Below are 21388 nucleotides of genomic sequence, written 5' to 3' on the forward strand. Positions count from 1 at the left end.
CGAATTCCTCAGACCTTCCCAGGGGCTCCGTAAATGCTCCTCCCTCAAAGGCCAGACTGGCCAAGGGAAGTAGGACAGCAGTTAGGCCTGGGGCTGTGCCTGGCTGCTGGGTGCAGATGCCAGCTCCGCCTCTCCTAGGTCCATGACTCTGGGCAAGTTACTTCATGGCGCCTGCCTCCTTTACTTCACAGTACTTGCCTTGTTGGTGAACTGTGAGGATTACATGAGATATATATTTAGGAAAGAGCTTGGTACATTGGGAGCATGTTGTGTTAGCTGTCATCACAGTATAATTTCCCATATTGTCTATTCTAGCTCCCTTTTTGAATTAGCTGGGTCTGAGGGAAGACAAGGGAGAAGGGAGAGAAAAAGGGAGAGAGAATATTGAAAATACTGATTCACCAAGTCTGTGTCCTTTGTTCACACAGAGTGGGGACTGCAAAGAGTAGCAGGCTCCTTTGTGTCTTTCGGCCCAGCAGCTGGGAGAGGAGGGGAGGCCTGGGGCAGCAGGTCAGCCTGAGTGCAGAGGTTTCCTGCTGGGAAGGACTGTTGACAGGTAGCTAAGAGTGAAGTGGAGGGCAGGAGGGCCGAGTAGCCTGGGTCCTGTCTGCCACCAGCTTGGGGAACTTGACCTCAGGAAGGAAGCTGCTTGCCTGCCCCCCTTCCCTCTCCATGCTGAAAGCTGCCTCAGGCCTGAGTCTCTCCAGACCTCTCCCGTCCAGGCCCCGGACTGGCCCCGTCCTCCCCCCTCAGCGACCCAGCCTCACTGGCTCTCCTGGAAGTCCTCCCTGTCTGGCCTCTTTCCCAGCTCCTCCCTGAAGGCTGGCCCTCTCCACTGAGTCACTTCCACTCTCCACCTCTCCACGGCCCCATGCAGCCCTCTTGACAGGACCCTTATGCCAGGGCTTGGGGACAGGAAGGGGACAACTCTACCCAGCAGCCCTCTTGGGAATGGATGTCAGCTGGAGAGTAAGGGGCACAGCCTGTCCTGCAGGTCAGATGCCTACCTGCTCCCTGCTCCAGGGAGTTCCTTGATGGCCTGAGCCTGGCTCCTGGGACTCGGTCCCAGAAGAGAAGGTGTTACCAGTGGCCGCAGATCCCCTGAGCAGGGAAGAAACGGGGCCACCTGAGTGGCAGAGGGCTCAGAAGGGGCAGGCCCAGGGCCCTCTGTGGTTTTGCTTGTCCCTGTGAGGAAGGGATCTTGGCTCCTTGTTTGTGTTTCCTGTTCTTCGATACTATCTTTGACTCTATTTTGTCCTTTTTTCCCAGACATAGACGAGTGCCGCCTGAACAATGGGGGCTGTGACCACATTTGCAGGAACACAGTGGGCAGCTTCGAATGCAGCTGCAAGAAAGGCTATAAGCTTCTCATCAATGAGAGGAACTGCCAGGGTGAGCAGACCCGGGCCAAGGGGAAAGGCTTAGGAGAGGTTCTTGGTGGCGGAGGGGAGCTTCGGGGAGGCCAGCATCTGAGACACTCGGTAGACACTGTGCAGTCTGCAGGTAGAGTTGTGCTGCAGGCAGGACTGGCTCCACACTGGCACATACAGTGTGGCAAGGAGGGAGGGACAGATTTCACCCCATGCGTGTCCTTGACAGAGTGCCTGCCTGCCCACACGTGGTGCCCCATCCTCCAAGTGGAGGGCACAGAGAGGGTGGGCTGGCATTGCTCAGCCACTGACTGGGAGCCAGTTCATGACTAGAATCATTCTGAACTCAAAGAGGAGCGAGCCAAGGGCCCCTTTACCTCAGCCAGGGTCAGGTGCCCCAAGGCAGATTCCGTTGCCTGAATTCTTGCTCTTCCAGATATTGACGAGTGTTCCTTTGACCGGACCTGTGACCACATGTGTGTCAACACCCCAGGAAGCTTCCAGTGCCTCTGCCATCGTGGTTACCTGCTATATGGTGTCACCCACTGTGGGGGTAGGTCAGCAGGGGTGCGCCCTCCAGCCACCCTGGCCCCTCACCCGCCTTCCAAATGGCAGCCCGACTGGCAGGCAGCACAGTATTAATTACAACCATAGTATCGTATGGATCCCTAGAACTCACCCCTCGTGCCTAACCAGGGTGCCTTGAACTAAGTCCCCACTCCCTGGCGCCTGCCCCACCATTGTCTGTCTGCCATCTCCTTCCCCCAGATGTGGACGAATGCAGCATCAACCGGGGAGGCTGCCGCTTTGGCTGCATCAACACTCCTGGCAGCTACCAATGTACCTGCCCCTCGGGCCAGGGCCGGCTGCACTGGAACGGCAAGGACTGCACAGGTGCGCGGCGCGCTCTGCTGGCCAGACCTGGCACTGCAGCTTCAGGGGTGCTTTGGGACTGGGAAGGGGTGAGGGGGAAACAGGGAGCATGTAGCCATCTGAGATAGACCTGTGGCTCTCCTGGTAAATATTCCCCTCGTCAGTGTCCAAGGCACAGCAGTAGTTCTGCGTGGAGCTGATTTCCTGCACATTCACCAACTGAGGAGAGGGTGGGAGAGCAATGCACCTGTCTCCTCAGGCCTCTCTCCCTTCCTAGAGCCAGTGAAGTGTCCGGGCAACCCTGGTGCCTCCAAAGCCATGCTCAGCTGCAGCCGGTCTGGCAAGAAGGACACCTGTTCCCTGACCTGCCCCTCCCGGGCCCGGTTTTCGCCAGGTACATGGCAGGGCAGTGCTGGAGGGCTGGGGGCTGCTCAGCAGCTCCTCTGGCTCCCTGGGACTCCTCAGCCAGCAGGCTTTGGGGGGCAGTCAGAGCAGTGACAGGCCCCTTCTCTCAGAGTCCGAGAATGGCTTCACGGTGAGCTGTGGTAGCCCCAGCCCTCGGGCCACCGCCCGGGCCGGCCACCCTGGGAACAGCACCAGCTCCAGCCAGTGCCATGGTGAGTGCTCTTCCCAGCCTCCTGTCCTACACTAACCCTTTGCTTTGCTTTGTCCTGAGTCCTGGCCCTTACGCTTTCCTGGGTCTCCTCCACTGCTCTGTAATTCTCCAGCCCTGCTGCCTCGTTCCTCTGCCTCACCCTCCGGCCCCTGGGCTTTCCTAACCCCACTTTCCAGCCCAGCCCCACCACACCCTCGCAGCAGCTCTCTCCCTGGGACCCATGCTGCGCTGAGCTTCTGCCATCCCTCTAGAGGCTGCAGCGCTGTCGGTTAAGCAGCGAGCCTCCTTCAAGGTCAAGGATGCCAAGTGCCGTTTGCACCTGCGGAACAAAGGCAAACTGGAAGAGGCCAGCAGAACCCCAGGGCCAGGTCTGGACTGGGGACCTCACTGCCATGGGCTACTTGGCCACCAGACCCTCCCCGCCCACCAGCTCCTCTGCTTAGTGAGATTTCTTCCAGCACCCGGAACTCCACACAGAGCAGGGGAAAGCAGATGTAGGAAGCCCCAGGATGGTCCCCCGACCATGTAACGGTGTCCTAAACTAAAGAGGGTGGAGGAGGAGTTAGTCAGAGGTGCGGTAAGGTCTGCCCGGGTGGCGGGGGGAGAAAACTTCTCTGTCCCCGGTGGTGCTCCTGGGGTTGACAAGGCCTCTCCCCAGGTGCTGCCCCCTGCTCTGACTGCCAGGTCACCTTCATCCACCTCAAGTGTGACTCCTCTCGGAAGGGCAAGGGCCGGCGGGCCCGGACCCCTCCAGGCAAGGAGGTCACCCGGCTCTCCCTGGAACTGGAAGCAGAGGTCAGAGCTGAAGAAACGACAGGTGGGACTGGGGACACCGCTGGGTGGAGGGCCAAGGAGAGGGCAGAGGTGGAGAAACCACAGGTCTCAGCCCAAGGAAGGGATGCAGCCTGGGCAAGGGACAGAGGCTGTGTCATGCAGGCCCAAGGACTTGTCCCTGTTGCTCATGCCACTCTCCTTTCTCTTCTTCTCAACATACACCGCCATCCACCACCAGCGGGTTGTGGGCTGCCCTGCCTACGACAGAGGATGGAACGGCGACTCAAAGGGTCCCTGAAGATGCTCAGAAAGTCCATCAACCAGGACCGCTTCCTGCTGCGCCTGGCCGGCCTTGACTATGAGCTGGCCCACAAGCCGGGCCTGGGAGCTGGGGAGCGAGCAGAGCTAGTGGAGGTCTGCAGGCCCGGGCAGCACCGTGCTGGGGCCAAGTGTGGTAAGGGAGCTTGCCAGGGAGCAGAGGAGTGGGGAAGGCCCAGCCCGGGCCTGGCTTAGAGCAGGACCCTTACGGCTTCAGATGCATTTCTCCAATTACAAGGCCGCCAAGACCCTCCTGTTTGTTGTCCTCCCTTCCCTGGTTCCAGGGTGAAATCTAGGCTACCAGGCAGGGCCAGCAACCCTCCTGCACACAGACTTGACCTCCCTGCCCTCTAAGCACAATTCAGTTTACTCCCGACAGAGAGGCTCTCCCAGAGTCTGGGGGAGCGGGAAGGGATCAGTCCTAGGCCGGGGGGTGGGGAATGGGGGTGGGTGGCTAGCACGGCCGACTCTCCCTCAGTCAGCTGCCCGCAGGGAACGTATTACCACGGCCAGACGGAGCAGTGTGTGCCATGCCCAGCGGGCACCTTCCAGGAGAGAGAAGGGCAGCTCTCCTGCGACCTTTGCCCTGGGAGTGATGCCCACGGGCCTCTTGGAGCCACCAACGTCACCACATGTGCAGGTGCCAGGGGAACAAACAATACAGAGTGGGCTAGGGTGGGCACTGGGACGCCCATGGGCATGGGATTTCCCAGAGGGCAGGCCCAGGCTCCAGGCCACTCGTAGTTGACATCCTCTTTGTATGCTTCTGTCCCCTGAGAATGGGTGACCCCATGGAGGTGACTTGGGACCATCCCCATCAGAGTTGAGCCCTTGGTTCATTGCAGGTCAGTGCCCACCTGGTCAACACTCCGTAGATGGGTTTAAGCCCTGCCAGCCATGCCCACGTGGCACCTATCAACCCGAAGCAGGACGGACCCTGTGCTTCCCGTGTGGTGGGGGCCTCACTACCAAGCAAGAGGGGGCCATCTCCTTCCAAGACTGTGACACCAAAGGTGAGTGAATAAATACCCTACTAGGGGACTCTCTGACCCCAATTGCTCTAAAAAAAAACCCTCTCCAAGTCTGCAGAGGAAGCTGAATATGTTCCTGCTATTGCCCCCAAAGCGAGAAAGGCCCAGCTGCCTAACCAACCACACCATCCTGCTCCCAGGACCCTTCTGGCCATCCAGGCCCAACCCTGGGGATCATGAATTAAGAGTCCCACTTTTCCCCCAGCTTTGGAGAACTGGCAGCACATTCCCCTCCATACCCCAAAGGTTTCTGTATTGGTTCAGCACTGTGCTTGGTGCCTGAAGGAAAAGGATTGGCACCATAGATAGCCACTTTGTGAAGTTTATTTTTCCTGAGCTTAAGCATGACTAGGAAAGGCTGGGACCCTGGAAAGAACTTTGGAGTCTTGGACCCCCTGATTCACCATGATGAACAAGTCCCCAGAACGCCCATCTGTCAGCCACACTGACTCCTGCCTCTCCCTCCTTGCCTGCAGTCCAGTGCTCCCCGGGGCACTACTACAACACCAGCATCCATCGCTGTATCCGCTGTGCCATGGGCTCCTATCAGCCTGACTTCCGTCAGAACTTCTGTACCCGCTGTCCAGGAAATACCAGCACTGACTTTGATGGCTCCACCAGTGTGGCCCAGTGCAAGAGTATGTGGCAGGCCAAGCTGTGGAAAAGGGGTAGAGGCCTGGGACCGATGGGCATGGAAAGAAAGAAAGGGAAGTGATAAACCCACACGGAGGAGGGTGGGTGGGTAGGCGGGAAAGTCCTACCCTCCACCTCTCCCCACCCCACTCAATCTCCAGGCCAGTTGTTAGGCTGAGCCCTGTAGCACCCTTTCCCTGGAAACCAGTAATGGGGAGGCAGAGATGGGTAAAGTGAGAAGAGAGGGCACTAAAAGCACAGGAAGGAAGGTGGACCCAGCACTTGAAGAGTAGACGATGAACCAGGATAGTGGCTGCCACACATCTGATCTCCAACTTCAGAACTCTTCCATATCCCCATCCCGGTTCCCCCACTGACTTTCCTTCTTTTTCTTGCTCTATCCCTGGGGCTTGGCTGCAGATCGTCAGTGTGGTGGGGAGCTAGGTGAGTTCACTGGCTACATCGAGTCCCCGAACTACCCGGGCAACTACCCAGCTGGCGTGGAGTGCATCTGGAACATCAATCCCCCACCCAAGCGCAAGATCCTTATCGTGGTACCCGAGATCTTCCTGCCATCTGAGGACGAGTGTGGGGACGTCCTCGTCATGAGAAAGAACTGTGGGTGGCTGCAGAGCTGGGCCAGGGAAGGGTAGTCTGAATCTGGCTGGGAGGGAGAGAGTTAGGTACAGGAAGAGTGGGAGCAGAGAAGCTGAGGAAGTTTAGGAGGAGGGAAGCTAACAGGAAACAGCAGTGGAGGGTGCAGCAGTCAAGAAAGCCAGCCCTAGGGCTAGAGTCCAGTGCTGTTACATGTGTCACTTTCTAATCCTAGCACTTTGCCAATTCATTAAATGTCAGATTTCATACACATATCACAAACATCACAGAGGAACTGCAGAATGAACCCAGGAAATGGGAGGGCTTTGGGGCTACGCATGTGTGTGGAGGGAGAGGTCTCTGTCAGAGTAATCCCGTTCCCCTACTCCACAGCCCTCCATGGGCAGGGCGTGGGTAGCCTGCCCTGCTGCCCTCTTAACCTGCCACTTGCCTCGCCAGCCTCCCCATCTTCCATTACCACTTACGAGACCTGCCAGACCTATGAGCGCCCGATTGCTTTCACGGCGCGGTCCAGGAAGCTCTGGATCAATTTCAAGACAAGTGAGGCCAACAGCGCCCGCGGCTTCCAGATTCCCTATGTTACCTATGATGGTGAGCAAGGGCAGGAAAGCTGGGGAGGCGATTAAGGAAGGGAGGCTCAGAGGTTGTGGGAGGGAGCTGGGAAGCAGAAAGAGCTCTGGTCCCTGGGCACCAGCTCCCACCTTGATCACCTTTGCAGAGGACTATGAGCAGCTGGTAGAAGACATCGTTCGGGATGGCCGGCTCTATGCCTCTGAAAACCACCAGGAGATCTTAAAGGCAAGTAAATACTAACAACAAGGACAGTTAACAGTGATGGGCATGTAACCGCAGGTTGCGTGCTAAGTGCCAGTGTGAACATGCAGAAGGTGGCTTCGTTCATCATTCCAGATGAGAAAACAGGCAGAGTTAAAGAGCTTGCCCATGGTAAAGCTAGGATTTGAGTCCAGTCTTCTGACTACAGTGTCACCCATACCATATTTACCTTGGGGAGATACTGGGGAACTGAAGAACAGAAAATGCTCTTGGCAGAAGTCCTTTCCATCCCTTCCTCTCTCCCCAGCCCACAGAGAAGCAGCAGACTAGCACAGCTGTCTCAGCATCAATTTATGGACAGACATCTTTTTAACTTGGTTGTACAGAGCTAGGGCATTGTGCATGCTAGACAAACACTCTACTACTGAGCCACATCGCCAGCCTCTAGATGTCTTTTTTTTTGGTACCAGGGATTGAACTCAGGACCTTGTGCTTTCGAGGCAGGCAGTAGCACCATTGAGCTAAATCCCCAGCCCATCTAGATGTCTTTTAAAGGAAGGGAGGCAGGCATGGTGGCGCACGCCTGTGATCCCAGTACTCAATGGGCTGGGGCTGAAACAGAAGGATCAGTGGGAGTTCAAGGCCAGCCTGGGCTACGTAGCAAGACCCTGTGTCAAAAAAAATTAAAAAGAAAAAGAAATTAAAAGAAACAAAATATTTCCAATATTGAAGAATAAACTAGACACTTTGGGTCTGTGGACCCCAGTTTGAGAAAATCCTACTTAAGAAACTATAGTTCGGGCCGGGGATTTAGCTTGGTGGTGCCGCCGCCTGCCTCGCAAGCACAATGTCCCGAGTTCAAGCCCCAGAACCAAAACAAAACAAAACTATAGTTGTAGTGAAAATTATCCTTCATAGGGCCCGGGGATTTAGCTCAGTGGTTACACCGCCTGCCTCGCAAATGGAAGGTCCCAAGTTCGATCCCTGGTACCAAAAAAAAAAAAATTATCCTTCATAAATTACCACTGGAAAAAAATCTATTTTTATTATTAGTAACAGAATTTACATATTATCAAAATAAAATCCATGATGACAGAAATCTCCTAGAACCTACGGACTTCAAAGCATATAATTCTGGCAATGCTTTTCAAACTTTTTTTAAGCACCTGAATCATTATTTCAAATCAAATATACCCTGGAACTCCAATGCATAAAGTAGTACAGCTGTTCTGATTAGAGTAGGGGTGAGAGGCTGGGAACCCCGCCTCCTGTTTTACAAATCCTCAGATGCAGTGGAAAGAGCCCCAGTCCAGAAGCCAGGAGATCTGAGTTCTAATGCACGGCACCTGGCACTGCACACGTCATTCTGCTGTTACAGATGGAGACCAGGAAAAGCCCTTGAGGAGGTCAGGGACACCCGTTAGAAGATGCTACCGAGCGTGAGAGAGTTGAGCATGTTTGAAACCTCAAAAAGCCCAGAGTGGCTCTGCAGGGGAAGGGAGAGCAGGGCAGAGGTTCCATGCAACCAATGTGCCATGCAAAGGACTTGGCTTTTACTCTGAGATAAAAGAAACCAGAGGAGCAGAGGGTAATAGCTCAGTGACAGAGTAAATGCTTATATGAGACCACAGCTTTAATTCCTACCCCTGCAAAGAAAAGAAAATAATAGATCTCATCCACGTGCCATGGCACATTCCTGGAGCCTAGCTACTTGGGAGGCTGAGGTGAGAGGATGGCTTAAGCCCAGGAGTTTAAGATCTTGTCCCAAAAAAGCAAACAAGAAAAAAGTGAGCTAATTAAACCCCAAAAGTCACTCTGGCTGCTGTGGGGAGAATAGCCTGTGGAGGGTCAAGGGCAGAAGCACAGAGATGGGTCAGGCTATTACAATGTGCAAGTGAGGGATGATGGGGCTTGGCCCAGGGTGGTAGTCATGGAAACGGGGAGAAGCAGTCAGACCCTGGCTGTATCCTGAAGGCTGAGTCAGCAGGATTTGCTGTAGCTGTGAAACAAGAGTCTGGGGTCAAAGATGGCTCCACAGATGGGTGGGGCAGTAGAAGGCTGCAGCTGCTGTGGACTTGTGGAATTCTAAAGGAGGAGCAGACCGTGAGGATGGGAGTCCAGAGTTCAGCTCTGGGGGTATGCAGTGTGAGGTGCCACTGGATGTCAAGAGGGGCTGCTGGATCGAGGCTGCTGTTCCTCCTTCCTGCTCCTGACACCAAGGCTGACATTGCCACGTGCCATCTCCTGCAGGACAAGAAGCTCATCAAGGCCTTCTTTGAAGTGCTGGCCCATCCCCAGAACTACTTCAAGTACACAGAGAAGCACAAGGAAATGCTACCAAAGTCCTTCATCAAGCTGCTCCGCTCCAAAGTGTCCAGCTTCCTGAGGCCCTACAAATAGTGCCCCTGGGCTCAGAGACCCAGCTTCTGGAGCCCGGAGACTCCTTAGTCCTCAGAGCTGGCAGCCCCTACCCTCCGACAAGGAACGAGTCCTGTCTTTCTTTTTGGAGGAAAGATATCACTACACAGACCAGGCACTCTCCCTTTCTATCTTTCTAGTTTTCTTGTTTCTCTGTTTTTTTGGTCTCTCCTCCTGATTTCCTAGATGCCCCCCAGAAAAGCCATTCTGTGCTGGCTCCCCTCCCCGAGGGTGAAGGGCAGCACTGGCCCCCCCCCCGCCCATCTCACCAGCTCACACGCCTGCCCCATCCATTGGAAAGGCTACTCAAGGCCCACGTAGGAAGTGGGTCCACTAGAGAATGGGGAAGGGGAGGAGGGACTTCTGCCATTGTAGGGTTGTGCCTTGCTAGTGAGGAGCCAAAAGGCCCCCTGGCTGTGCTCCCCAGGGTGACTCTTAACAGTCCAGGGTTCTGCCAAAGAAGCCTTTGACTTCTGGCTCAATGCCACCACTGGTCTGCTGGGGCACGTGGTTTGAGCCCTGGGCTGCCCACTCAGCTGGCTTCCTTAGCTATACAGCTCCTCTCTGTCCAACCCCACACGTCTGCCTGGGGTAGACTCCATAAGGGTTTACAGATGGCCCACACCACTGGGCTAGTGGACACCTCTGAATGAGGAAAAGCAGCAAGCATTACTGTGCATCGCGATGGCTCCCTGAGACTATAGCTCTGCAGGACAGAAAACAGGTTTTAAAGCATTGCCAAAAAAGAAAAAAAGAAAGAAAAGGAAATGTATCATCTGAAGGACTAAACGACAGAACAATTGGAAGCCAGCCTCAAACAGGAATCCCTCTTCTTACTTGTCCCCCCAGGCCCAGCCACGCCCTCACCCCGCCCTATGCTCCCTGGGGGAGCCCTACTCCCTTGCTAAGTGTTGCCCTTAGAAGCCTGGCTACTGACTGCAGCCAGCCTGGGCCTTAGCCCTCAGTCACCTGTCCCTTGTTGTGCTAGGTGGCTTGTGGGTGCCACCAAAGAGGACCCTGCTCTGCAGCTAGCCTGGAGCCACCTACCTCTGGCCTCCGGCTGTGGGCAGCAAGAGGAATGTGTGCACTTGGCGAGCCTCCTGCCCACCCCGTCCACATCTAATAAGTGCAATCATTTTGAGTCTTTCTATGTTGTCTAGAGGGAGAGGTTTTTGTTTTTGTTTCCTTTTTCTCTGTTAGAACAACCCTATTTATAGCTGTCCAAGAGAGAAGAGTGTATGTATGGAATGGAAGAATATCAGTTCTGAATCTCATGAACCTTGAGCGCTGGAGCATCTGATCTGTTTCATCTGTGGCCACTCAGACCTCTAGGGCCCTCGGCTGGGCCAACCCAGGGCTCCAGCTCAGAGGCATCTGATGTGTGGGACAGGGATTCTGGGGACTTGATGGAGCAGGAAGGAGAGGGATGTGTTTTCAAAACCAATCCTGCTGTTGCTTTGCCTCTCCACGGATTCAGCATGAACCTCATGACTACGGAGGCTGATGAACTTGATCAGTGATTCTCCACTCCAAGAAGGGAAAACCTCCACCTTTTCCCTGTCTTCATCACATTTTCCCCAGTGTGCACATGGAAGGAGACTGGGACAGATCCCCGGTGATGGGCTGACTCAGACTCCTGAGGCCACAGACACGGCTGCAGGAGCCACGAGTAGGACAGTTGCCCAGGCACGAAGCTGAAAAGGGACCAGATGTTTGCCTGGCATTGGCCAGTTCCCCTTACAGTTGGCTTCAAAGGAAGAAGAATCAAGTCCAAACCTAAATCCTGCATACACTCCACCCTAATCCAATTGCCGCCTGTAAATTTCTTTTCCATTTGCTCCTTCTAGTTCCCTAGAGCTGTAGTCCTGCTCAAAGGCTATCAGCTGACTCCTCAGGTCCAGATTTAGGTGACTCTCCCAGACTACTGTTCTCCCAGGAGATTCAACACTAAATAAAGGAACCTGGAACCACCTCTGGCCTTAGGCTGTGGACAACAGCCTTGGTCAATAACATTCACCAGCCAAAACGAGCCTTAGCAGTGGGTAGTAGATGGCACAGTTAGATGCTCTGACATCTGGGGATGGAGAGTATGCTATCATTGTCTCCCTTGGTCAAAGAGGGACACCATAAAGATGTTAAATAGCTGTACCCAAGCAAGGGAAATGATCACTTCATAGGAGCCTTTGCACTTCCCAGGAAGTGCCACGAAAACTGCTTAAATCAACTCTGATCATCCTAATTTCTTACCTGAAACTAAGTTCCTCTCTTCCATTTCGCATCTGCCTTGGGAAGCCAAACAGTAGGGGTGCTTCCCAAATGATGCCTTTCAGGGTCTGGCTTCTCCTTGCTCCCTTCCTTTCCGTCACACCACACATTCGCATAGAGACACTTCCTCCGGGCACTTATTTCTTGGTTTGTGGGGCCTGCAAATGAATTCCACAGTATGGAATCTGTAGACTACTGGGTTTCTTAACTGACATCAAGTCAGGTCTTGGTGAGCAGGGGCAGATCTGCTATCGTCCACCACATTTAAGTCATCCAAGTTAGGGATTAAGAATCTAGGCAAAGTTACTGCTGACCCTAAAGAGGAAACACCCTGAGGTGTCACACTAGGAGTCAGTACTCAGGGACTCTGTAGGAATTTACAGGTCAGACAGGAGTTTTTACCAGTGAAGGAAAATGGGAAGCTATATATAGGAATCCTTCACGAACTGACCCAGAAGCCTCCCTGCAGAATAGGGTATTTGTGGGGCCACAGAACTGTGAGGCCTTCATTTTAGTACCAAACTTTCCCTGATCTGAGTCTGGGAATGGGAAACCATTTCCTCAAGGGCCCCAAGCACAAATGATGTGTATCAGAAAGGCACTTACATCCTTAGCAGCACTGCAACTCTTTACTTCTCTGTTGGTGTCATCAGACCGGGCCCATCCCTAAATCTGAGGGAATTCTCAGAATCAGGAGAAAACTGACCACAGCCTGGACCTGAGCAGCCCACTGCCAGCCTAGAAATCCCCAAAGGCTCGTCCCTGAGCTGTTTCTGCTCTGACTTGGCCAGTACAAAGCTGTGGAGACTCAGATTTGTGCCAAAAGGTCAGTACTCCAGTCCAGGTCTTTGGCCCCAATGAAACATTTTTATGTCCCAGAAGTGTTCTCCATAGGCACGTTTGAAGTGTCTATGGAATGGATTAGGAGGTCACATCTCAATGTCTGAGAATGTTACAGAGCGTTCAGATGTTTATATTTGCTGCTTTACCTCAATATGACAGCCTCAAAGTAGGTGGATAGAAACAAAAGTATAACTGGCCATAAGCAGAAAATGATACCTGCCTGGTTTTTTTCTTCAGCATAGTAAGAGAAAAATGGAAGCAAACGCCAAGGTTTCTTTCAATTTGACCTGTTTCAAAGGTAGTGCAGCCTGTCCTTGGGCCATTATTTGGACTAGGAAATACTCCTTAAGAAAATACATGATTAGAGGGAAATAGAACCCCCAGTACTGTTATCAGCTCATCTAGACAACACCGACTAGCAGTTTGGACAAACTAAAAACTTTGTTCTTCTGTGTAAATTGAACTGAAGTTTCAGAGAATAATATCGCCATGTGGGAGGCTGTTTTTTTTTTAAATGCACAAGAAATCTCAAAAAATTGTATTTATGTCTGCCTTCCACTGCTGGCAATAGAGTAAGCATCTCCTACACAACCAACATTAAACAGCAAATGATGCAGTTCATAGAGTATTTTGCACTTGGGGAAAATATGTATCTGAACTTGTAAAAAGAAATGTTTGGATTTTGTATTGTCTTTTTTATTATTATTATTATTATTAAAATACTAAATGAAACTCTTCAGCCTGGTATCTATTTTTCTATCTCAGTAGCTTACCCTACAGCCAGAAAAAGCCTTTTGGATAAAGTGTCTTCTGGCTTCCAGATAAAGCTTACCCACATTTTTTTGGTGAGTCATTTTATTTCTAATGATTTTAGAATTTGAAAGGGCTTGTCTCTCTCTCTCTTTTTTTTTTTTTTTGGCACCAGGGATCAAACTTGGGTCCTTGCACTTACAGGACAGGCAGTGGAACCACGGAGCTAAATCCCCGGCCCCTCTTTAGCTACCTTTAAAAGCGGTATCAAGAATCATAGCCTGAGCCGGGGATTTAGCTCCGTGGTTCCGGTGCCTGCCTGATGCCTGGAAAGTGCAAGATCCTGAGTTTGATCCCTGTACCAAAAAAAAAAAAAGAAGAAGAAGAAGAGGCCAGGGATTTAGCTCAGTGGTTTCACCGCCTGCTGCTCAAGCGCAGGGACCCGAGTTCTATCCCCGGTACCAAAAAAAAAAAAAAAAAAAAAGAAGAATCACTGGGCCAGGGATCTAACTCAGTGGTTTTGGTGCCTGCCTCGCAAGCGCAAGGTCCCAAGTTCGTTCCCTGGTACCAAAAAATAAAAATAAAAGAATCATTGCCTGAGAGGGGAATCTAAGGAGTGAAGAAAAGTTAGAGTATTGTTCTCCCCCATCACAGTATGGTTCCAGAAAGCTGGCCAGGCCACATGTGGCTCAGACACTTCCCTGGTTAAGATGTCCCCCCTTTAGCACTGAAGGTTTCCCACAGTATTCCTTTTATGTAATATATTCTTAGCCACCAAAGAGAATACAGATTATCCAGCTACTACCATCATCACTATTCCTACAGAGCATAGGAAAGCAGTCTTTAATCTCTTATAAAGGAACAGCACCAATTTCTAGACTCAGAGATGATAGGCAACTTAATGGAATTATGTAAATCACTGACATGAAATTTTATTGGATCTAATATCTACATTATGTACCAATTTAAGAGTATGACTTGAGGAACAAGGAAAAATCTATCTGATCAGAAAATACACTGGACTGGCCTACCAGAATCTTGAACTTCCCCTTACTAGCATCTATAAAGAAAAAAGGTGCATTCATCCCACAGTTATTATATGCCAGGCAATGCATATTTGGCTATCATAGCTTGAAGACAATAGCTCTGTTCAAGATCCATAGTCTGAAATTTCTGATTATAACTGATGTTCCCATGATGAGATCCCAACAAGGGGGACAATCCAGCTGCCCTTGGTTATTTCATCTTTTAAAATGTTTAATTTTACTTCCTACTAGCAAACAATAAAGTTGTTTTTCTAGCTTCTCAGCCCCATTGTGTGGTTTTTTGTTTTTTGGGGTCTTTTTTTGGTACAGGGGATCAAACTCAGGGCCTTGTGCTTTAGAGGCAGGCAACGGAACCACTGAGCTAAATCCCCGGCCCTGGCAAATGTTTTCTGTACAGTGAATGGTCTGAATCTGCACTTCAAATTTTTAAGAAAAAGATCCTGAAAGAATGTAATGATAAAAGAATTTTATATGTGTAAAAAAAGGTTATATTGGCTGGGATGGTCATGCACACTTGTAATCCCAGCACTCTGGGAAGCTGAGGCAGGATTGCAAATTCAAGCCCAGCCCGGAGCAACTCAACAATTTAGTAGGACACTGTCTCAAGATTTAAAAAAAGAAAAAAAAAAGGGTTGAGGGTGTAGCTCAGTCCAAAGGCCTTGGGTTCAATACCCAGCACCACACACACACACAAAATATATATATATTGGCAAAGGAATATGGAACACAGTATCTGTTTGTGTGGGGGTTTTTTTTTTTTTTGGTACCGGGGATCGAACTCGGGACCTTGCACTTGCAAGGCAGGCGCCGGAACCACTGAGCTAAATCCCTGGCCCAACAGTATCTGTTTAACAAGGTATCTCTTAGTGAAAAGGTAACAGGTAAAATCATTTTTCATAAAATTAAAGCTGAGATTCTAATGACTAGTAAATCCTTTTGCAAGTTCAGTGGTTTCCAATTCTTTGCTTTTAATAAACTCCAAGAAGAACCTGTTTGACAGTATTTGATAATAGAGCACATTGTAACTGTTGCGATATAATTTGGACATTCAAAGACTTAAAGAATATCATTGTAAAATACATCTTCCTTTCCTAATTATGTGAACAAGGTTTCTCAACACTCAAGTCTAAAAATATTAAAACATTCTGTAGAGAATTGGAAGTATATTTTATTTCCGTCTACTGTTAAGTAATATTTATCATATTACTCATTAAGAGGTACATAAAAATAATACATTTTAGGATTCATGAGCTATAAAAATGCATATATATTTATGTTGTTTAGTAAATTATATATACTTACAGGAAGTGGATGGAATTAAGAATTTGAGAAGAAAGGGAATCTGTACAATTTCTATTAAAGAAGAGTTTGCCCAAATGCAGTATTTGTAAATATTTCAAATTTACTTCCTTTAGGGCCAGGGATTTAGCTCAGTGATTCTGCTCCCTGCCTCAAAAGCGCAAGGTCCTGAGTTTGATCCCTGGTACCAAAAAAAAACCAAACTGGAGGGTAGGGGGAAAGAGGATTAAAAAAATTAAGATGTGCTATGTATGTGTACCAACTCCCCATGACGTCTGTAATCACTATCTGCTACAAACATGTATTAATAAAAATATAAAATTATAATTTAGCGGGGCACTGTGGTGCACACCTGTAATCCCAGCACTCTGGGAGGCTGAGTCAGGGGGACCACCAAATTCGAGGCCAGCCTGGACAACTTAGTGACTTACTGAGACCTTGTCTCAAAATTTAAAAAAAATTTTTTTTTGGTATCGGGGATCAAACTCGGGTCCTTCTACTTGCGAAGAAGGTGGCAGAACCACTGAGCTAAATCCCCCCCCCAAATTTTTTTAAATAAATAAAAAATAAAAAAGGGTTGGGGGAACATCTGAGGAAGGTCTTGGGTTCAATCGTAACCAAAGGTGGAAAAAAAAAAAAGGCTGGGCACCCTGACACACACTTGTAATCCTCGTTACTCCAGAGTCAGATGCTCGAGACATTGTCTGAAAATTTGTAAATGTGAACAAAAGGTCTGGAGATGTAGCTTAGCATAAGGCCCTGGGTTTAATCCCCAATGCCGCCAAAAAAATAAAAATAAATAAATTTTGGCGGAGGAGAGGATGGTGGATACAAAAGAAATAATCAAAGTTTGAAAGGATGGCAAGGGAAAAGTTTCACTTCATTCCTCCAGGTACCCAGTTCTTTTATTCTTTTTAAAATTTTCTTTGTAGAGCTAGTCTTGCTAAGTCGCTAGCGCTCAGTTGCCTCGACAGGACTGGAATTTGTGATGCTCTTGCCTCAGTCTGCCTCACTTGAGTGCTGGGGATTATATCGTGCGCCAAAGCACCTGCTTCAGGTTTGTTTTTTTTTGGTATCGAGGATCGAACTCATGATCTTGAGCTTGCGAGGCAGGCAGGCTGCCACTGAGCTAAATTCCCGGCCCTCAAGTTCCTTTTTTTGTTTTGTTTGGTACCCGGGATCGAACTCGGGTCCTTCTCCTTGCGAGGCAGGCGGCGGAACCACTGAGCTAAATCCCCGATCCCCCGATCCCCCTCAAGTTCCCTCAAGTTCCTCTTTTAAGAGGCAATCTTTACCAGCTCTTTAACTCTCCTTATTTGTTGGTTTGTTTGTTTCTGAAAATTCCCCACTCGCGACCCCTCCCTGCGTGGAGCGGGCAATAATAGGAGGGTTTGATTGGCCTACCTGTTGCAAGCCTACCAAGGGGAGCGGCTGGTTTTGAGGCTGCGAGCGGTGCTGAGCGGAGTTTGAAAGGGAGAACCCGACAGGCCCGTCCGGGCGCCGTACCTACGGGCGAGTCCCTCACCGCGCCTACACATCGTCCTTTTCAACACTGGCTACCATTACCTGCAGTTGCGTCCTTCAGAAGTTGGCTCCAAGGTTGGCAGGCAAAGCCAGGGTGCTGCGTCCCTCACAATCTTTGCCCCTCAGGCCTCAGGCACGAGGCCACATCCCGGGCCGCCCTGCTCCCGCCTCAGGTGGACGGAACTCCGGAGTCCTCAAGTAGCTGTCCCGGTTGCTATAGCGACGGGCTCTTCGCCCGCGCCCAGGCCCCGCCCCGCGTTGTGACGCCATCACGCCCTCCCCGGGCGCTCGGCCTCGCAGGCCTGCGTCAGCCGGACCTGGGGGCGGGGCACCGTGGGGCTCAGCCGGTTCGGAGCCGGGTCGCCCAGGCTCCAGGGGCCCCGGAACCGGGATAAGTGGGACAGGCGCCGCGGCGAAGGGGGGTTGTGGGGTGGAGCGTGCTCAGTATTTCCTACACGGGTTCTGGGGCCCGGCGAAGACGCACCGAGAGCAGAGGGAAGTGCGGCGGCCCTGGAACCTGGATATCGCGCGAGGCAAGCCGCGCGCGGGCGGGCGGGCTATGGCGCAGGCGGTTTGCGGGGCCGGCCGGCGCTGGTGGCGGGGCCCGGTGCATGGCGGTCTGTCGGCGGAGTCGCCCTCGGGGGCTGTCAGGTTGGTGGCTGCGGGAAGAGTGGGTCCACCGTTCCCAGAGCGGGAGGCCGGGCGGGCGCAGGGCCCTGGGAAGTTCCCGAGCCCGTCGTGCCCACCCTTCTCCGGCCCCAGCCCCGCGGCCGGGCCTCTGGACGGCGGCCTGGCCCCGACCCCACGCAGGGTCCTTGCCCCTTCAATTCCCTTGCCCTGCGACTCCTCCCCCACCTCCCAAACCCACCTCTTGACTGCCTGTCTCCACCTCAGTGACCCTTACACCTCACCCGCCGGCCCCATACCTCACAGGTAACCCTTAATTCTTGCTCTGATCGCCAACCCCAGCACTTCTCAAAGACCTACCAACCCAGTGACTCCCTCACTTCGAATCAGTGACTCACAAGGACCCAAGATCCCCGCATTCCTCTAGTGACCCCCAAACTCTACCCTGTGTCCTCCACAAACTTAGTACTTCCCCTTGAAACCGCTCCTGGTAACTCCTAAGCCACACTTCAGTAGTTTCCCACCTACTCATCTACATAACACTCAGTATCTGTGTCCTGTAATCCCATGATCTTCAATTCCATGTTCTCCCTTCATCCTAAAATCGCCCCGCCGGCGTCACTCTGTTCTCTCAGCCCTCTAGTGTCAGTTAGCACTGTGATTTATAAGTGTCCAGCCTCCTTCTGGCGCTGAGAATATAGAGATGAATGCGAAGAAGCAGTAATTGGAGACATCAGAGAATTCTGGAGTCTCAAGTTCAAGTCGTGGCTCTGCTTTAGGGAACCTGGCCGAAGCCCCTTTCTCACTCCGTGCCTCAGTTTCTCATCAGAATTGTGATAAGGTTGGGCTAGATGATCTCAGAGTTTCCTTCCAACTGTGAAATGTGAAATTCTGCAATTCTCAGTCAAGATAGTAATGGTTTGCAATCATTTTTGTTCTCCACTCTAGAAGTTCAGGCTCATAACCTCAACCCAGGGTCCACTTGCTTCATAAAGTTTTCTCCCTCATTCATGTGACCCCTGCACTCTGAATTGCCCAAACTCATTACTCTTGATCAGGACTCTTGGTTGACATGTTTGCAAAGCAGTATTAGAGTGCTTCAGCTTGGGGTGTTGATGTCAGAAACCTAGGTTCCAGTCTAACTGACCCTTCAGCCATGGGACTTTGGCATACCCGTTAGCCTGTCTGAAGCCTTCTCCTAAGAGATGGTGGACAGTGGTGCCTGGAATAACACAAGCAGAGCACTTGGCACCTGGGGAGTCTTTTTTTTTTAACCTGGGAGCTCCTATAGGTCTTACTCTGTCCTAGATTCTAAGGATCCCACAAAGAACCGGAGACCCATACCTTGCACAACTGCTGACATCTGGAAATCCCCATCCTTATCTCTACTGAAGCATTCTTGCCTCTTTGGTTGTTTCCCTTGATACTGCCTTAATGATTGGTTTACTGACCACCTACTGTATTCCAAGCTTTGAATGTACAAGTTTACCTTTCAGCAAGCCCAAGAGGTAATTATTATGTCCACCACTGTCCCTCCCACCTTTTCTGGCTTGGTTTTAAATAAACCCAAAACTCATACAGCTACTAGAACAGCTGGGATTTGAGCCTAGTCTTCAAAACAAACAAATGAATCTTCATTGTTTCTCTTACCCTTTATCCCTGGATCTACCTGGTTTTTCAAATCAACTTCAGCCCCGTGTTTCTTATTTTCTACTAATTCTTAAACTCAACATCAACATTCTGTGATCCCCAGGGTTTCTAGGACCCTTTGCCCCACGTGGTGATTCTCATCCTATTCATGCCTTTTGGCCCATTAAGCCCTAAGACCCCTGCACCTTGTACAAGAGGGAAAATATATTAAGTTTATAGCTGAGGTCCCTAAACAAAAAAGGCAAATCAAGAGAAAAAGACAGATGTACTTACTATAATGTTTATGCCGCACAGGATCCTTTAATAAATAAGACCTAAAGAAAAGGTTAAACCTGTGTGTTATAATGCTAAGTTTGAAGAGTAAATAGTTGTGGAGGAAGACAATAAGGCCAAAAGGATGTGATCTAGTGGTGATAAATGGGGGAAACAGCACACCCTGTTCAGGTTCTTCCCTAATCTGTCTTCAAAAATAAGGACCTGAGGGCCAGGTACTTAGCTCAGTGGTTTCGCCGCCTGCTGCGCAAGCACAAGGACCTGAGTTCGATCCTCGGTACAAAAAAATAAAATAAGGACTCCTCTTCAGGGAGTAGGGCACCTATCACATGAAGGTTTTATCACCTGCTTCAGAGGAGAGGTGACAGTGACCTTTCTGCTTCTGTCATTTTCTCACACTGCCATGTTTTGAACTAGTGTGTCCTGAACCCAGTGAATCTTACTTATTACTTCTCCACATCCTTTGCCCAAACAGGAGTTCTTGGAATTCCCAGCCTCTGCCCCATGATCTCACCTCAAAATGTCTCCCGCCACACTGGGACTTTACCCCTACTCCCCCCACCCCCCCCAAATCCATATACTGTAAGACCCTTAATCCCTGTCTGTCTTCCTGTGATCTCTTCCTGGTTTTAGTATCAGTGTTCTGGCTTCTCCTTCCTCTTCTACTGTCCTTAGCCACATCTGGTTCCTTGTAACCCTCCTCTGAGTACCCCTTCATCCAGTGACCCCCTTATTGCCCAGTTTCAGTGAAGTGAGCCCCCTCCATGCCAGCATGGAGCCATCTGTTGTAACCGGTATCTCCCTTTCTGAGAGCTTGTCTCAGCACACCCCTGCCCAATATCCTGATCTCTTGGGATCTTCCTCTATTTTCATCAAGAATCACCTTTTCAACCCAAAATTCTCATTTTCATAGCACCCTCTCCTTCCTTCTTCCCTCTCTTTAGCCTCCCTAACCACCCACTCCCCTCACCGATCCTGTGTCACATCTTTATTTATTAGTGAATGTTGATTATACAGATTTTTATCTCACCAGTTTTATTTTGTTTTTTGGGTGTTTTTTTTGGTACCAGGGATCGAACTCGGGTCCTTGCGCTTGTGCAGCAGGCAGTGAAACCACTGAGCTAAGTCCCCGGCCCATATCTCACCAGTTTTAATGCACTTTGTCCTTCACACCAAACTTCATCAGCCTCTTTGGCTTTTCCAAAGAACTGCAGTACATTCTTCTCTGGAAACTGATCACCAAGATCTTGGTTCTTTAGGTAGCAAAGAGAGAGCTCTTGGAAATCCTTCAGGACTCACCTGGCTGTGTCCTGTCCTGTTTGGGAAGCTGCTTATCCTATATGCCCTTGGGGTAGAATCCTTTTGAATGTCAGCCTTCCCCAGCATTGAATCAGCCCCATTGTTTCCCGAGGCCTAGCAGGACTTCCCACTCCCCTCCCACCGGAAGCTAGGTGGTGAGTAGCCAATGTGACATTAAAGATCCACATCTGAAAGCCTGTTTTGTGCTCACCAAATTCCCAAGTCTCCTATAATGGACTTACTGCTACAGCAATAAAGACAGCAGGAGGGGAAACTACAGTTAGGGAAGAGGTGTACCGCAGGGTCTACAAATTATGTATGTGGGGATGCAGTTTAAAAAGGAGCATCTAAAAAGGGGCTTTACCTCAGTGGTTCTGCTGCCTGCCTGGA

At 50.7% G+C, this 21388-nt stretch overlaps 2 protein-coding genes and 1 long non-coding RNA gene across 12 annotated transcripts in view; 2 read left to right on the forward strand and 1 right to left on the reverse strand.

Moving 5' to 3' along the window:
- The window catches only part of Scube3 (signal peptide, CUB domain and EGF like domain containing 3), a 33841-nt gene extending 20579 nt beyond the window's left edge, over positions 1–13262 (forward strand). For 2 of the 4 annotated variants that reach the window (XM_004846725.4, XM_004846727.4), the window contains 15 exons: positions 1270–1392; positions 1807–1923; positions 2139–2264; positions 2521–2637; positions 2759–2860; positions 3111–3227; positions 3518–3676; positions 3872–4087; positions 4430–4591; positions 4797–4964; positions 5459–5620; positions 6036–6233; positions 6669–6821; positions 6949–7028; positions 9255–13262. In XM_004846725.4, coding sequence (XP_004846782.1) covers positions 1270–1392; positions 1807–1923; positions 2139–2264; positions 2521–2637; positions 2759–2860; positions 3111–3227; positions 3518–3676; positions 3872–4087; positions 4430–4591; positions 4797–4964; positions 5459–5620; positions 6036–6233; positions 6669–6821; positions 6949–7028; positions 9255–9404 — 2150 coding nt within the window. In that variant the 3' untranslated portion in view covers positions 9405–13262. Of the gene's footprint in view, positions 1–1269; positions 1393–1806; positions 1924–2138; positions 2265–2520; positions 2638–2758; positions 2861–3110; positions 3228–3517; positions 4088–4429; positions 4592–4796; positions 4965–5458; positions 5621–6035; positions 6234–6668; positions 6822–6948; positions 7029–9254 lie in introns of all 4 variants that reach the window. The other 2 variants (XM_087210505.1, XM_087210506.1) reach the window with 1 other exon arrangement.
- On the reverse strand, positions 7007–17381 carry LOC110349622 (uncharacterized). 2 transcript variants are annotated; one of them, XR_002395721.2, is made up of 3 exons: positions 17192–17381; positions 11670–11845; positions 7007–9248 (listed from the first exon to the last, which is right to left on the reverse strand). It is a non-coding gene; the product is annotated as an uncharacterized LOC110349622 (long non-coding RNA). The 2 variants fall into 2 exon arrangements; XR_015451019.1 differs by having other exon boundaries at positions 11670–12359; positions 17192–17379.
- An 86-nt stretch (positions 17382–17467) lies between these two features.
- Positions 17468–21388, forward strand: part of Znf76 (zinc finger protein 76) — a 32483-nt gene continuing 28562 nt past the window's right edge. For 3 of the 6 annotated variants that reach the window (XM_013072874.3, XM_087210509.1, XM_087210510.1), the window contains exon 1: positions 17474–17800. The gene's annotated coding sequence lies outside the window, so the exon portion shown is untranslated. Of the gene's footprint in view, positions 17801–21388 lie in introns of all 6 variants that reach the window. The other 3 variants (XM_021259959.2, XM_087210508.1, XM_013072873.3) reach the window with 3 other exon arrangements.

Source organism: Heterocephalus glaber, unplaced genomic scaffold, assembly GCF_053883595.1.
Source record: "Heterocephalus glaber isolate CG9 unplaced genomic scaffold, H.glaber_assembly_v1.0 deba00001141, whole genome shotgun sequence".
NCBI classification, from domain to species: Eukaryota; Metazoa; Chordata; class Mammalia; order Rodentia; family Bathyergidae; genus Heterocephalus; species Heterocephalus glaber.